Source organism: Drosophila yakuba, chromosome 2R (genome assembly GCF_016746365.2).
Source record: "Drosophila yakuba strain Tai18E2 chromosome 2R, Prin_Dyak_Tai18E2_2.1, whole genome shotgun sequence".
Taxonomy (NCBI): domain Eukaryota; kingdom Metazoa; phylum Arthropoda; class Insecta; order Diptera; family Drosophilidae; genus Drosophila; species Drosophila yakuba.
In genome coordinates this window covers 4,279,412-4,293,817 of record NC_052528.2, presented here as the reverse complement: position 1 = coordinate 4,293,817, position 14,406 = coordinate 4,279,412, and the positions used below count along the sequence as shown (strand labels likewise).

The 14,406-nt window shown below is 38.4% G+C and overlaps 1 protein-coding gene and 1 long non-coding RNA gene across 3 annotated transcripts in view; one reads left to right on the top strand and one right to left on the bottom strand.

Annotated features, from left to right (window-relative positions):
* The window catches only part of LOC6529262, a 72,858-nt gene extending 58,940 nt beyond the window's left edge, over positions 1-13,918 (bottom strand). The window contains 1 exon segment of the mRNA XM_002090231.3: positions 13,833-13,918. Coding sequence (XP_002090267.2) covers positions 13,833-13,918 — 86 coding nt within the window.
* On the top strand, positions 953-6,342 carry LOC26535383. 2 transcript variants are annotated; one of them, XR_001454168.3, is made up of 2 exons: positions 953-5,821; positions 5,883-6,342. It is a non-coding gene; the product is annotated as an uncharacterized LOC26535383 (long non-coding RNA). The 2 variants fall into 2 exon arrangements; XR_001454167.3 differs by having other exon boundaries at positions 953-5,826.
* Positions 13,919-14,406: the final 488 nt, after the last annotated feature.

The window sequence follows — 14,406 nt, the reverse complement described above, 5'->3', positions numbered from 1 at the left end:
CAAAAGTTTCCCAAGTTTATCGATCAGCTCGAAAACTAAATAAAATAAACTTCAACAATTTGCAAAAAGCCAAAGTGGCAGCTCGTTGGCTCCCAGGACATTGCTGCTGGTCCTGGCCACTGGGAACATTCCCAGCATGCTCGTCGACACTTTCGCTTTAATTAAAAACTTACAAAAAACCGCCTTGTACACAAACAGTGTCCATAAAATTTGCCAAGCAAAGGTTAAAGATGCCCCCAAGAAAAAGGACTAGTTAAACATCCAAAAAACGAATTTAAAAAAAAGAAAAAACCCTGCTGATTGAATAAAATATATAGAGAACCAATAATACTAATGAAAAATAGTTCCCATATGTTAATGTCAAGAAATAGGCCTAAGTAGTGCAGCAATATAAAATTATATTTATTAGATGTTTAAAAAAGTGAAAAAAGTTTTTAGGGTGATGCAAACACTTTCAATTGAATTTAATTACATATTTATATTAAATATATTTATTATTGATTATTAAATAGTTATGATATTCAAATTGGGAGGGACCAAGCCTCACACAACAGTTTGATCATATTCTAGGCACAGAAGGGTATCGTATGAAAAGAAAGTTTCACCGCATGCATTTCCCCAGTAAACTTTATTATTATTCGTATATTTATTATACCCGTTACTCGTACAGTAAAATGGTATACTAGATTCGTTGAAAAGTATATAACAGTAAGCGTTTTCGACCATATAAAGTATATATATTCTTGATCAGGATCTATAGCCGGGCCGATCTGGCCATGTCCGTCTGTCGAGATCTCAGGAACAAACCGCTCAAAACTGCCACGCCCACACTTTTGAAAAATGTTTTGATATTGTTTTACATTTTTGTTAGTCATGTAAATATTTATCGATTTGGAAAAAAAAACTGTTTGCCACGCCCACAAACCGCCAAAAACTGTCAGTGTTGAAGAGTCTCCGCACCTCCACTAGCTGAGTAACGGGTATCAGATAGTCGGGAAACGAGACTATAGTTTTCTCTCTTGCCAGAAGCACAACCGAAACCAGAATGAGAACGAGCGCTCGAAACGACAGTGCATAAAATATATTTTTGCTTTTTACTAAAAATTTCCATACATGTTTCATGTATATTCCTCTGAACGCCCCTCAACCTCAAAGTTCTATCTGGTGTATAAATTTGCGTTTGCATTTTTTGGATGATAAGGTTGGGAGGGTGGAAGTATTCTGGGTTCTGGGGGATTGAAAGCGATTGTCTGCTTGTTTATGCTAAAGCAAAGAGAACCAGGCACTCCGGCAAGGATCTGAAAAACGCAAACAAAGCCTTTTTGTCGGAGCCATATGCTGGATTTAGTTTCCTTTCAAAGTATTTCTTTTTTGCTTTTGGATCTAAAAAAAAATGTTTAGACAAATTAAAAACAGTAAGGGTAAAGGTTCGTTCTATGGACGGTGGAGAATTTGTTTTCTGCGTTGGAAACGCGCATTTGGGTCAAGGTGTTTGTTTTCCGTTTTTATTATTCTTATTGTTGCTGTCGACTTGTTTTTGCTTTATTATGAAAATTGCAGCAACGACAACAACGTATTGTTTTCCTTATATTATTTTTGTTGTTGACGCTGTCATTATGAAAGCGAAATGCAGGACAACGGCAAAAAGGAATAAACACCCTCAACCGCCCACATGTGCATAAAATATGTTCTTGATACTATTCGTGGCGTGTTAGCCATGCCAAAACGCTAAAAAAAAGTCAAATAAATTGCCAACTATAAACTAAAACCACGTGAAGCCATCATTTATATCGGCACACTGAAACTTAAGCTGTTTATCTAAAACGTAAAAGCAAACATCTTTCCTAAATTTCATGGGAATTAATAATGGGATTGATTGAAGTGCTATAAAATATACAAATATACTTTAAAATGCGAACATATTTTTGTCAAGCTTTACAAAATTAAAGATTAAGCATTTGGGAGCCCAGTTTGTTTGCCGTGCAAGGTAACGTCCTTCTGCAGGCGTTTGAATGTGTATAAGATGTGCGGGCGCCGGTGTTTCTGCGAATCACGAGTCAAGAAATAATCAATAAAAATTAAATATATCACACGGCGTTCCCATTGCCGCCAGCCGGTAACGGTTAGCTTCACCTTTACCTTTACCGCTACCGAAACCGTTACCGCTTCCCGAAATGCCCATTACACCAACGTACCCGGTTCGTTATTTTCGGTTTGGCTCAGTACGCTGCTCATTTCGTGTTCACGTGCCATTATACCGAAAAATAATATTCTTATACATATACACATGTACGTCGTATACATTGTACTTTTCTACCTTTCGCCAGTTCTTGCCGCTTTGGTGTAATTTTTTCTGTTGTTTTTTTTTTGCCACCAGCGTGAAGCAAGAGGAAGAAGCAGCAGCACGCACGCGCATGGGTGGCTAGAAAATTCTCCGGGGTGAAGTACATAGTTCGGGGTTTAAGGCACCCCTAGTTGACTGATTTTCATGCCTGTGTCATGTTATTGGGTAAATTGTACAATGTTAAAACCAGCCACAGTAAAATTTCGCTGGCAACGAGTTGAGCGGAGGGGAGGGGGCTATGAAAATTGGAGAGTAGGGGTCGCCGATAAGCGACATATCAGGGTGCATCCTCTAAAATCCTTGCCGATAACTCCGCACAGAAAGTTGTTTCTCGCGGAAAACGCGTTGACAACCAACATCGTAAAGAATATTAAAAAAACAACTCCTATGGGTAGGGAAAATATGGAAAATGGGGTGGGAGCACCTTCATAACATATTTGAAATTTAATCGATTTATAGGGCGGAAAACTTCAAACTGATTGTTAAGAAACTTTTTAACTATCAAAAAGTCAATTTTAAATGGGAACAATTGAGGATTGTGGTTTTATTTTGCAATTGCATGAAGGGTTTATTTGCAAAAATCAAAGACCTATTAAACTGAATTGAACTTAATAGTTTGTATTCCCCCTCACATGACTCCCAACTTTATGACTGTCGAATTTCTTAGTTGGGAAATTAATACATATTGATCTTATTTTGTATATGCACTTCCCAATTTTTTCCTCTAACTTTCCCAAATATATCAATTTATGTTTAAAAAAGAATCACGTTTTCCATTCCATCCCCCGTTTATCTGCACTCCGAAAACTTAGGTTTCCCGCTGGCTAATTTTACTGCTATCGATCTGTTCTTAATGCCCTTCGGCCTGCAGTTTCCCACATGTTATTGTTCGTTACCACTTCACTTCATTCATGCGGATCCGCATGAACGACAATCTTTTTTGGCCTGCAGTGGGGACACAGAGGACAGAGAAGAACAGTTTTTAGATTTTTTCCATACTTGTGCTCATTGCAGCAAAATGTCCCTTTTATTGTTGCTCAGTTTATGTTTAACAAGCCTCCGCTTTCGCACTCCTTTTCTTGCTTCCTTCATCGATTATGCCCAGCCAGAAAAGGTAGGGAACATCCTCCAGCCACATTTATATTTAAGTATATATCTGGAGGAGGATTCGTGTGAAATTTTGTATGCGGCCTTTGTGTTTGAGTGCCGCGCACACTTGAGTGCACAATGGGAAAACCTTTTCGCACGCCACACACATTCTCACGCACACGCTCGCAGGCACAAGGATACAACGGATGCAGGATGAGGGCAGCAGGCAGCCCACAGAGGAAGTTGTCTTCTGCACTAAGTAACTGTTTTAGTTTCAACCGAGGACTGTGTTAATTGCAATTATGCAATGACTGCCTGTGCTACCGTTTTCCTCGACCCCACAACCCACACCAACACCCATGCATAATTTTCCTAGCACATCCTTGCGAATGGCACATCCCGGCTATTGCATTGATGGCAGTAATCTGCTGCTGCCACTCCTCCTTCCCCACTTCTCCCCACTATCCAGGCGTTGCAAGATTATTGTGACACAATTTTATGCATTACGCCCGTCAGCACAGTGCGCGTTCTTGTCGGTGGGCGGTGTAACTACAGTGATTCCACGTTGCATAAATCTATGATTCGATATCCCGCAGTCGATGCTACAAACTTTGCTGCTGCCAATGCAGTTCCGTGGCTAATTAAAGGCGTCAAGCGCCTGATTCCTCTGATGTTCTGGTCATGCTACTCAGAGTCTCGTTTTGCCATCAACATGTGGCACAGCAGGCATCAACACTGTGGTAAGAACATTTATTCGGTCAAGAACTAAGTCAGCCTAAAATGCAGCAGGAAATTTTAAATTTTTCGTAAGTAAGACATGCAATGCAATGTCATACTATAATAATTGAAATATAAATGTACAATACATGTCATTTCAAAATTTTTATTAAATCGCAAATGGGGCCTTTTTGGATTTGCAATAATAATACAATTCGATTTCAATATATAGTCATTTGCAGTGTAGGACCTGGAATCCAGTGCCATCATTGCAAAAACGTATACAAATATGAGCTTGTGTGTAAGAGTGGGTGGTTGCGTGGCTCGTGGAGTTGTGGCACATGCCACACACCGCCATGCCACATGCTTTGGCAGCGCCACGTTCCGTTCCATTATGCCACTCTCTACGGCAACTAGTTATGCGGCGGATGTGTCTGTGGGCGTGGCATGCGAATCGAGATTGGAGAAAGACGGAGCGAGGTAAACCACCCAACAATCAGCCGCCTTGAAAGGCCGAGAAAAATCACTAAGAATATTGTAGAGAAGGCCTCGAATACAAAAATACCTATTGATAAGCCTGCCTCAGGAAAGATTTCGTTCGCCTTTACGGAATACGTTCGGAAAAAGATTCCATATATGGAAGATTCTGTGGTTTTTTTTTGCAAATAGTTTTCAAATGCATCTGTTTCGGCAATATCGGGCTTATCGGTTGAATACTCCCGTCTCTTACTTGACTAAGGGGTAATAAATCGAAAAAAAAAAACAAAAAAAAAGGGAGAAGCAGCCGCGTGTCCTGGCTCCACTCTGCTTCCTTTCACTGATTTTCTTTCGTTGTGAGTCTGCATTTAAGTGCTACCAAAATTGCCTTTTTAAAGGATTTCCACACGCACACACATGTCCTCAATGCCTGGGTGTCTTTTACGCTTGTCAACGTCCTCGACATCGTTGTAGATTTTTGTGCCATTTCTTCTGCCTTTCCAATTGATGCATCTATCTGAGGGCATTTCCCTTTTGCACTCCTCTGCAATTTTCATCGCTCCTTTTCTTTTATTTTTCGATTTCCTTCCCTTTTTCTGTGGCACTTTGCCAGGCTACGCATTTTCAAACTCAATTCGTGTGATAAACTAGAATAAAACTGCTCGTAATTCCATTTTTTATTCTTTTAGGTATGGTTGTTTTTGAGTCGGCCTTTCTCCCACATGCATTTCACTTTTATTGGAACCCTCTCGCCATGCAGATAATTTTTTTCCCCAAATTGCATTTTCTATGTCAAAGGCGCTTAATTTAGTTTTCTTTTGCCTTTTTCAGTTTCAACTTTCAGTTTTAATCGGTTGAAGCGTTTGTCTTCTGTTTTTGGCATGTAATTTTCGAAATTTGTTTTTCTTGCCAGCGGTTGTCATTTTGATTTATTTTTTATCGAATAAAATGTTAAGATGCAGTTCGTTTTGTGTCTGGTCAATTATTAAAGAGCCAGCAATTAAATAATAACAATCCAATGGAAAAAAAGGCCGTAATGCAAATAATAAGTTCTTTTTAATACGATTTACAGTTATGAACGATAAATTCAGCAAGAAGAAATATTCTCGCCTCGTGACGAGACATTTTCCCGAAGTAATAAAAGCGCATTATACCCATACTGGCCCCAAAAAAGAACGGAAAAAATGAAAAATAGTAAAGTAGAATTAACACCAACAGAAACAAAAATAGCGGATTATAATTTCTTAAAACACAGGCTTGGAACACAGGAATTAATGTTGCAACCCTTAGAAAGCCCCAAAGAAGTTGAAATTGTGTTGAATTCTTTGGAGAATTCTGGTGCTGAAGTTTGGGTAAACAAAGGCACCAAATGTGGCACGTAAACATAAACGAATCCAGGCTAAGGTCAGTTGAGAGACATACGAGTAAACAATGAGGTTGTTTTTCTACGAAACTCCAAGAAAATTAACCTCCACAAAGGTTTCAATTGCATTCAAGAGTAAACAAATTTGTGGAATCGAAAACAATTGAAAATGTATCTTTGTAGGAGGGTAAATAGGCAAGCGAGCAGTCCAACCCAGTGGAAAGAAGTTATTTCTAACGTGCATGTCTTTAACTAGTTTCCTAAATATAACTTGTACCATTCGCCAAGTTTCTATTTGCCAATCAAAAGCAATTATAATGAAATTATAATAATGAGCAATTTTAAAGGGGTACTAAGAAACTACTTTTACTAATTGGGTATTGAAGAACTCTATATTTAATTATACTAGGGATATACATTGCAAATTGGTTTTAAAATTCCCAAAAGTCCAGAGGTGTGCATTACTTTAATTAATACCTTTGTAAAATTGTTGCTTATATTTTACAGCGGCCAAAGAGCTTCTTCACACAATTTATTTAAATTAGACCAACACGTTCGCTAGCAAGGCTCAATTTCTTTGGCCATTTGTAAGCATATTCCGGCTTAAAAGTTTTTTGCCACCAGCAGTGGCGGCGCTTGTCTGGATTTTGTAAATAAACAAACAAATGAACAATAAACACAGCACTTACTCCCACATGTACATACAGCTGCGAAAAAAAAAATAGCACCACTTGCCCAGTAAAACTTTGAATAAGTCTCCTACCTACAATTTTGGGTTTAAAAGGATCTGAAATACCTTTTTAGAAAGGTTAAACAATTCACTTTTTAGGAAATAAAAAAAAATCACAATTGTTCTATGAATTCTTAACTTATTTAAGGAACTTTATGAAAAATGACAAAAAAGGGCGAAAAAAATAATAGCACCACTTCATAAAAAATGCTTTAAACATAAAAAATAAACTTAACAGTAACAAATTCATTAATAACAAGTGATTGTATATTAAAACTACGCCGATCCCATTAATTTAGTATTTGGTAGTGTATCCTTGTTTAGCAATAACAGCTGCGCAACGCTTTGGCATGGAGTCAACCAGGTCCTGGCACCGTTTTGGGGTTATATTGCTCCAGGACTCCTTAATCACGGTCCATAGGCTTTCATTATTAGTTGGCTTAAAAGCTGCAACTGCCTTTTTAATATTCGACCAAAGGTTTTCAATGGGATTGAGGTCTGGCGACTGCGCAGGCCACTCCAGAACATGAACTGATCTATTTTGGAACCATTCCTTGGCTTTCCTGCTGGTATGCTTGGGGTCATTGTCTTGTTGGAAGACCTATTTTAGCGGCATATCATATTCAGCAAAGGGTAGCATAACCGTTTCCAAAATATCCACAAAAACATGCTGATCCATTATGGTTTTATCCAATGTATTGGTCCAACTCCATAGTAAGAAAAACATGCCCATACCATTACACTGGATCCGCCGCGTTTAATTGCTTCTACTGTGTCGTTTGGCTTATATTCGGTGTTCCTAGGGCGCCTTACATTCGATCAAGATCCATTGCCACCAAAAAAAACCACCTTGCTCTCATCTGACAATAAAAAGTTCGTCCATCTTTCGCATGGCCAATTTAAATGTTCCTTGACGAACTTAATGCGCTTGGGTATGTGTCTCCCATTTAAAAAAAGGACCTTTCCTTGGACTACAGCCTTTTAAACTATGTTCCCTTAGACATGTGTGAACTGTTTGCACTGTTGCGGATATGTTGAGATCCTTTTTCAGTTCGGTAGGAGCTTTAAATGGATCCTTCTTGCTCTCGGGCACTAGCCTTTTGAAGAGATGGGTGCCCAATGATTGTTTTTTCCCACGTTTTTCGGGATTCTCGTTGTAGGTGATTACATTTCCTATAATTTTGTTTGAGCATTGAAGGATTTGGCCAATATTTCTAAAAGATTTTCCTTCAGAAATGAGTTTTTTGATCAAGTCACGTTTTTCTTCAGTGCAGTGCTTTCCACGTCCCATTTTAATGATTTTTTAAAGGAAATTTTTTAAAAATCATTTTCGAAATAATAGATTAAGTGTCAAGTTAATAACCACATGCTTTTTACCAAAGCAATCCTTCGATAATTATTGATTATTTGAAAAAATCGATAGTGGTGCTATTTTTTTTTTCGCCTCATTTTAGACCTTGCCGCCCAAAAAAAATTATAAAAAATTAAGGTATAAACAATTCAAATTTTTTTTTTCATTTTTGGATGGAAAAAATAAATAGCATTATGCGAAAAATCAGTATTTGGTTCAATCGGTACCTCAACCTTAATTTATTTGATCAATAACAAAAAAAGGTATGGTGGTGCTATTATTTTTTTCGCAACTGTATATATTTTTCGTGGCAAAACACAAACACATTATAAGACAAGGCCGACGGGATGTGCTTAGTGGAACTCGACAAGTGCATTTGCATTTGCCTTTTCAGCTGCGTCAAAATTGAAGTTAAAGTCGAGAGAACTGTTTAAGATCCAATTAAATCCCTTGACCCCACTCGGCTCATTAGGCATGACTCGAAATTGCAAACTAATTGCACAAGCGGGGCACTCTCAAGACTACAAAACGTGGGAAATGGAGACGCATTGGATTGCAGATGATATTGCAATCATGACGAACCCGAGAACCCAAATCCGAACCCCGAGCTCAAAACAAACTCAACGAATGGAAATATAAAAGGCAAATGAAAACGGTTCCAAGGTGTGGTCTTCGAAGTTCAAATTGCAAACCAAAAGATTGCAAAAGCCCAGCAAATGCACGGCCAATTGAATCATCGCCAAGTCTTCAATGCAAAACTTCGTTTTTCAGTTCATTTAAATGCTAAGCATGCGATGCTCGCTTTAGAAAACTTTAAGCGACAAAACCGCAGTCAGCCGACCGAACTTTATCTAGACCATTAAGTTTTACAAAGGGAAATATGTCAGCAAAGTGCTGTATTTTCTAACGACAGTAGGGGTATTTCTGGGTATGAGAACGGGAAACTTCTAACATCAAACCGACGAACCGCGAGATGATGACTCAGCCAAAGTCAACAAGCGAACTTAGCTTAGCAGCAATAAAACACGGCCTCAAAAGGCACTTACAGTTTAAACAGGCCTGGTTGCCACAGACAGCTTAAACATGTAACTATATCGCTCATATGCGCTTCAAAAATATTACACCGAGCTGCATGGAAGCGTTTTAAGCAGAAAACGATTATCGCTACAAAATAATACGGTAATAAAATTAAAATATAAAAATATTCGTTTTTTATTGGTATGTACATGTGTATTTATTTCTCGAAAGTAAGAATACAATCCAAGCATATGGGTTTCAAATTTTGTTTTCCTCTTGCTGAGAAGTGTACAAAAATTATGTCTTTGCGGCTGGAATGAATGTTCTTGTAGTTCAATTTGTCCGGGTCATGCGTCGAGATTAATGAGTCATATCATCATTATTATCTCAGCACTGAGGCAACCAAGAAAATTTGAAGAGTAGGGATAAAGGGACATCATCACAATTAAGGCGGGATCCACACATTAAAATATAATTTCAGAGACAATGCTGGCAAGCCGCTTTTGTTTTGTAACTTAGATGCAATTAAATGTAAATAAATTCACAATTTAGTCGTATGTTTTTTTCGGCTGTTTTCGGGTTTTTCGCCTCCGTTTGTCTGCCTTTTTTTTTGCTCCTCATTTAGTTGGGTTTGTTGTCGGTTTGGTGACCCGATTTCGGCCATTTAATGACTTGTTTGACCAGCGGATAATTGCTGGGAACAAAAAAGTGACCAAGAACAAGAGGAATTGCGGTACTTTCTTTTTTCCTAATTTACTTTTGCCAGTCCTTAATTCTCTTTCAGTTCTGTGCGTCTTTTCTTTGTTTTAGTTTTTCCTCTCATTTGCCACTATCTTTTTTTCATCTCTTCTGCACTATATATACAAATATATATATATATATGTATATTCTATATATTCATCTTTGGTAATGTTTCTAAGTCCCCTAACGAGCCATTGATAATACTAAGCATAGGCGCACATTTATGGACTTTTTGTGGCATTTGTGGATTTTAGATTTGTGGCATTATCTCTCCCTAGCTGCGTATATTTGTCTTTGTTTGACCCGCAACGGAAATGAGGCCTGCCTGTCTTTTTCCCGGGTTTAAGGTTCAAGGTTGGCCTCCCACTCACTAATTTCTTTTTTTTCCGTTGCCATTGATATCTTTGTTACACACCCTAGCTCGCACTCACATTTTAGGATAAGACAGACATAGAAGCCAATTCGTTAGAAAGGGACCGAGAAAAGAAGAGGGAAGGAAAAACTAAGAGTTTAGCTGCAATTTGGTTGGAGGGACATTAAGAAGCGGAAGTTGATAAGAAAGGCAAGGAAAATGTTACTTATAGATTACCAAAGCTCTTCGAGAAAAACACATACACAAAAAATGGGAATCTGGGATAGCTAATCGGAAAGCGAAATAAAGGCAATTCAAGTGTTGGCTCAATTGGATAAAAAAGTATTGCATTTTATTAATATTTGTGGTACCTACATAGATACAAAGCATTATTATTTTGGACAGTGATTTTGTAAGTCGACCTCAACCTCACCTTTATATTTTACCGATGCGCTCCTAGTTTGTAAGTTGAAAGCTACGAAACTTCAAAGTTCATATTTTAATGTTTTCAACTCGATCTGATTTATCCAACCGAAGTCCAGTGCTTAAGCCCCAAGAAATACGCTCTGGAGGGGAAAAAAATAAAACAACTTAACCCGAAGACCCTAATCCGAAGAACATTAGGCATAAGCTCCCAGACAGACAGAAAGAATTTCGTATGCCTGTATTATAATTCAATTTATGACCCCGTCCAAATGGCTTAAGCTACTTCCCGAATCCTTTATCAGCGGCCACTTCGATATGCAAGGCCTGAGCTGCATGCATTATCCTCCGAAAGCGATTTTCCGACCGAAACCCTCGTCAAAAACCTGATAGATTTCAGTCAGCGGTAAAAAGACCAAGGGAATCCCGCCGGAAGCACCTACCCAAGCCAAACAACCTCCATATCCCGCTCTGTCATTAGCATACAAATGTGTCAGAACAAACAACCAAATAACCGAAAGGAACTGAAATGTTAAAAGTCCGAAAGAAACAAAGAACCGTCCGAAGAGTTAGGATTGGGAGCGGGCAGCGTGATTTCTTGACTAATTTTTATGACACTTTTCACTTTATGAGGTGGCCCCGGCTAATTCCAAATTCCTTTTTTTTTTATCCCCTACTTTACTTACCTTAGGCTCTTATTGAACGAAGGAACGACGAATAAACCATATGCATGTACCCCGGGGCAGTAAAAATTTTTATCGCTCGCGGATGTGTCATAAAATTCCCTAGCTCTCGAGACTATTAAAAACAATAAATGTCAAAACGGAACGGATTTTCCAGTATGCGTGTACCTAGGGAGTCATTCCCAAGGGAAAACTGACCAGGGAATCGGGTAAATGATGAGTCTATCGTAGGTTAAGGGGTTGGAAAACAATCCAAATTGCCTCTATGGGCTAAGATATAAGGGCTATATAGTATAGATAATATAAACATGCTGCGCTCAGTCTCTTGTTTGGCAACTCGTCTAGAGATTTTCTTCAGTACTTATAATTAAAAAAAACCTAAAGACATTTAAGGGTTCAAACAAAATAATATTATTTTATCTCCATAATTTTATAAATGCCTCTTTTATTTCATTCGCAACTTTAGAAATTAATAATCCATTTAGCTTCAACTACTAATCTTCTGTGGGCCCCAAGTGCCTGCCCTAATTCTTCCTCATTTGAACAGCCAATAAATGTGGATTTTTCCTCTGTTTTTATGGTTCCCGCTTTGTCCTTGTGTCATGCAGCAGGACATTAGACAGGCAAATCACGTAAATTATGACCGGGCCACTATAATTTCTTATCGCCGGGACATGATTTCCAATGATAGACTGCGGAAAAGACTGGAATGAAGGCATAGCAGGGCCATCGGACAAAGATTTTAGTAGGCGCGACAAGTTTTTTTTTGCATATGCAATTGTACATATGTACATATGTATGTACATACACATATCTCGGAGGAGTAGGAGGCCTTGGAAGGTGGACTGCAATTGGCAACTGGCGCAACGCATAAATTGAGAATTTTTATCTAATCCGCGGCATCTGGGACGCGTACATTAGCTGGCACCAGTCTGTCCCTTCCTGTCCAATCCCGTCTGGACTTGTACGCTCTGGACGGTGGTCTCTTGGTCCGCTTTCGGATTGGACTGAAATCGTTCCGAGTCTCTGGGACTGGCCAAACAGCAGTGCCTGCGACTACGACGACAATCGACAGGCAATAAATCACCCAAAGTTGCCAAAGAAATTTATGCGCAGCAGATTAGGATCGCGAAAAGCGTCATTAGAATAAATTTTCATTGGAAAATGAGCGCCCGTCTAAGTGATGCGAACGAATTGATGAGGAAGAACTCTGTTAAATTCAAGTTGCAATAATTATAGAGTTTGGAAATTCCTCGATTAATTTTATATTTCAAAAGAGGGCGTACTACATATATACATATTTACTTAAAGTGGAGAAAAAGTCTACAATCGACGCTTTTTTTTTGTTTAATTTAACTAGTCCCTTAGCTTTTATAGGAAATAAACAATCTAAGTAACAAAATAATCTAATTGAATAAAATAAGCAACATTTCCTATTGATATAAAAGTAACTAACAGAGTTTTAAACAAATAACTATTAAAGCGCACAGACAAGGCATAGACACGATGTGATGTTACGATGTAACCTGCTCCTGCGGGAGGAATATAGACCATATGTATATTATATAATTAATGATAGTTTTTGTCAATGGACAAAAAGCTTAGTCACGAGCTAGTCCTTCAATGAGGAAACAAATCCCCAAGTACACAGCTTGTGCCTTTTTCATTTTTGATGTGTTATACATAGTTTTTAACAACATACGAATATAATGTTATATTTGATAAGAAAAAACACACTTAGATAGAAAAAGCCGTAGGGAAATTGAAGTTTAAACTCACCTTATTTCGTCTTCTTCTGTCCGTCTGCTGCGTCCTCTTCGTCTGGGCTGCTTGTTCCTGTTCTTCTGAAGTCCTGTTCTTTGTCTCTCAGGACATTAATGATTAATCCCAACGTCGTCTGTTCTCCCTTATCGCTTTTTGTTGTATTTATTGCTGTTGTTTTTGCTGTGCGTGTGCCGTTATTGGCGGTATAATCCAATAATCCAACACGAAACAGCGTGTGCAGTGGGAATTGCAAAAACTAGAGAGGCACACACACAAACACACGCAGACTTACCCGCCCACACAGGCACACAGTTTTGCCGCTTTGTTTAGTAAATTAAACTTTTCACTTTTCTCTGCCACGGAAAACGAAAATGAAGAATTTCCTTATTCAATTTTGGTTTTTATTTTTCTCTGCTTAGTTTTTCTGCTTTCTTTTCTTAGTTTTCCAATCACAAAAACACAGTGAAGCACAGGCAAAAGCAAATTCAAAGGCAACAACATACAAATACACAAAACAAAAGCAAATGCACGACGTCTACAACACAACAACAACAAAGCGCCGCCGTAGTACACAAAAAATTTCTTTTTCGCTGCGCGTCGTCTCCTTGCATATAAATATATATATATATATATATATGTATGTATGTATATAAATTTTTTTATTCCACAGAGCAATTCTATTTTGCTTTCTTTTTTTTAATGACTTTTGCACCTTTAGACTTTTTTGCCGCACTTTGATTTGGCTGCATACTTTACATCTCCATCTATATCGCACACTCACCGTTTAATTGGGAAAAACACACACGATCTCTTTAATTGGTCGCGTCTTTCTCGTCACTCATTTGATAAACATTTGGAGTTTTTCATCCGATTTTCCGCTATGAACACAAAAAATGCGAAACTCCGCGCTCCGCTCCAAAGTTGAACCGTTCCGATGGAAAATCGTCCGCTGCACAACCCCGCGATTTGAAAATTTTTCGCCGACTGGCCGTTTGTCTTGGGTTTTAGTATTTTGAGGCGTATTTTACACTGGTGATTTGGTCACACTGGCGCAATATACCTCTCTTTTGCTCTCAGCGTTCTATCAAAGGGAATGAATAAGACAACAACATTTTTGTATAAGTGTTGTTTTCTTCGCGGGGGAGGGCGGAGGCTAGTAGGACCGTGCCTCGCCTGAAGTAATATACCGTCCGGAAAAAGTAAGAGAGCACTCATTTAAAACCAGTTTTTAACCATTTGATTTGGGTTGTGTGACCAGTCAGAACCTAATGAATTCCTTTTTCAGGATTTTAAGTATTCTATTTTTATGGTATATTATTTTATGTTTGAAATCATAGAAGCAACTTGGGTTTTGC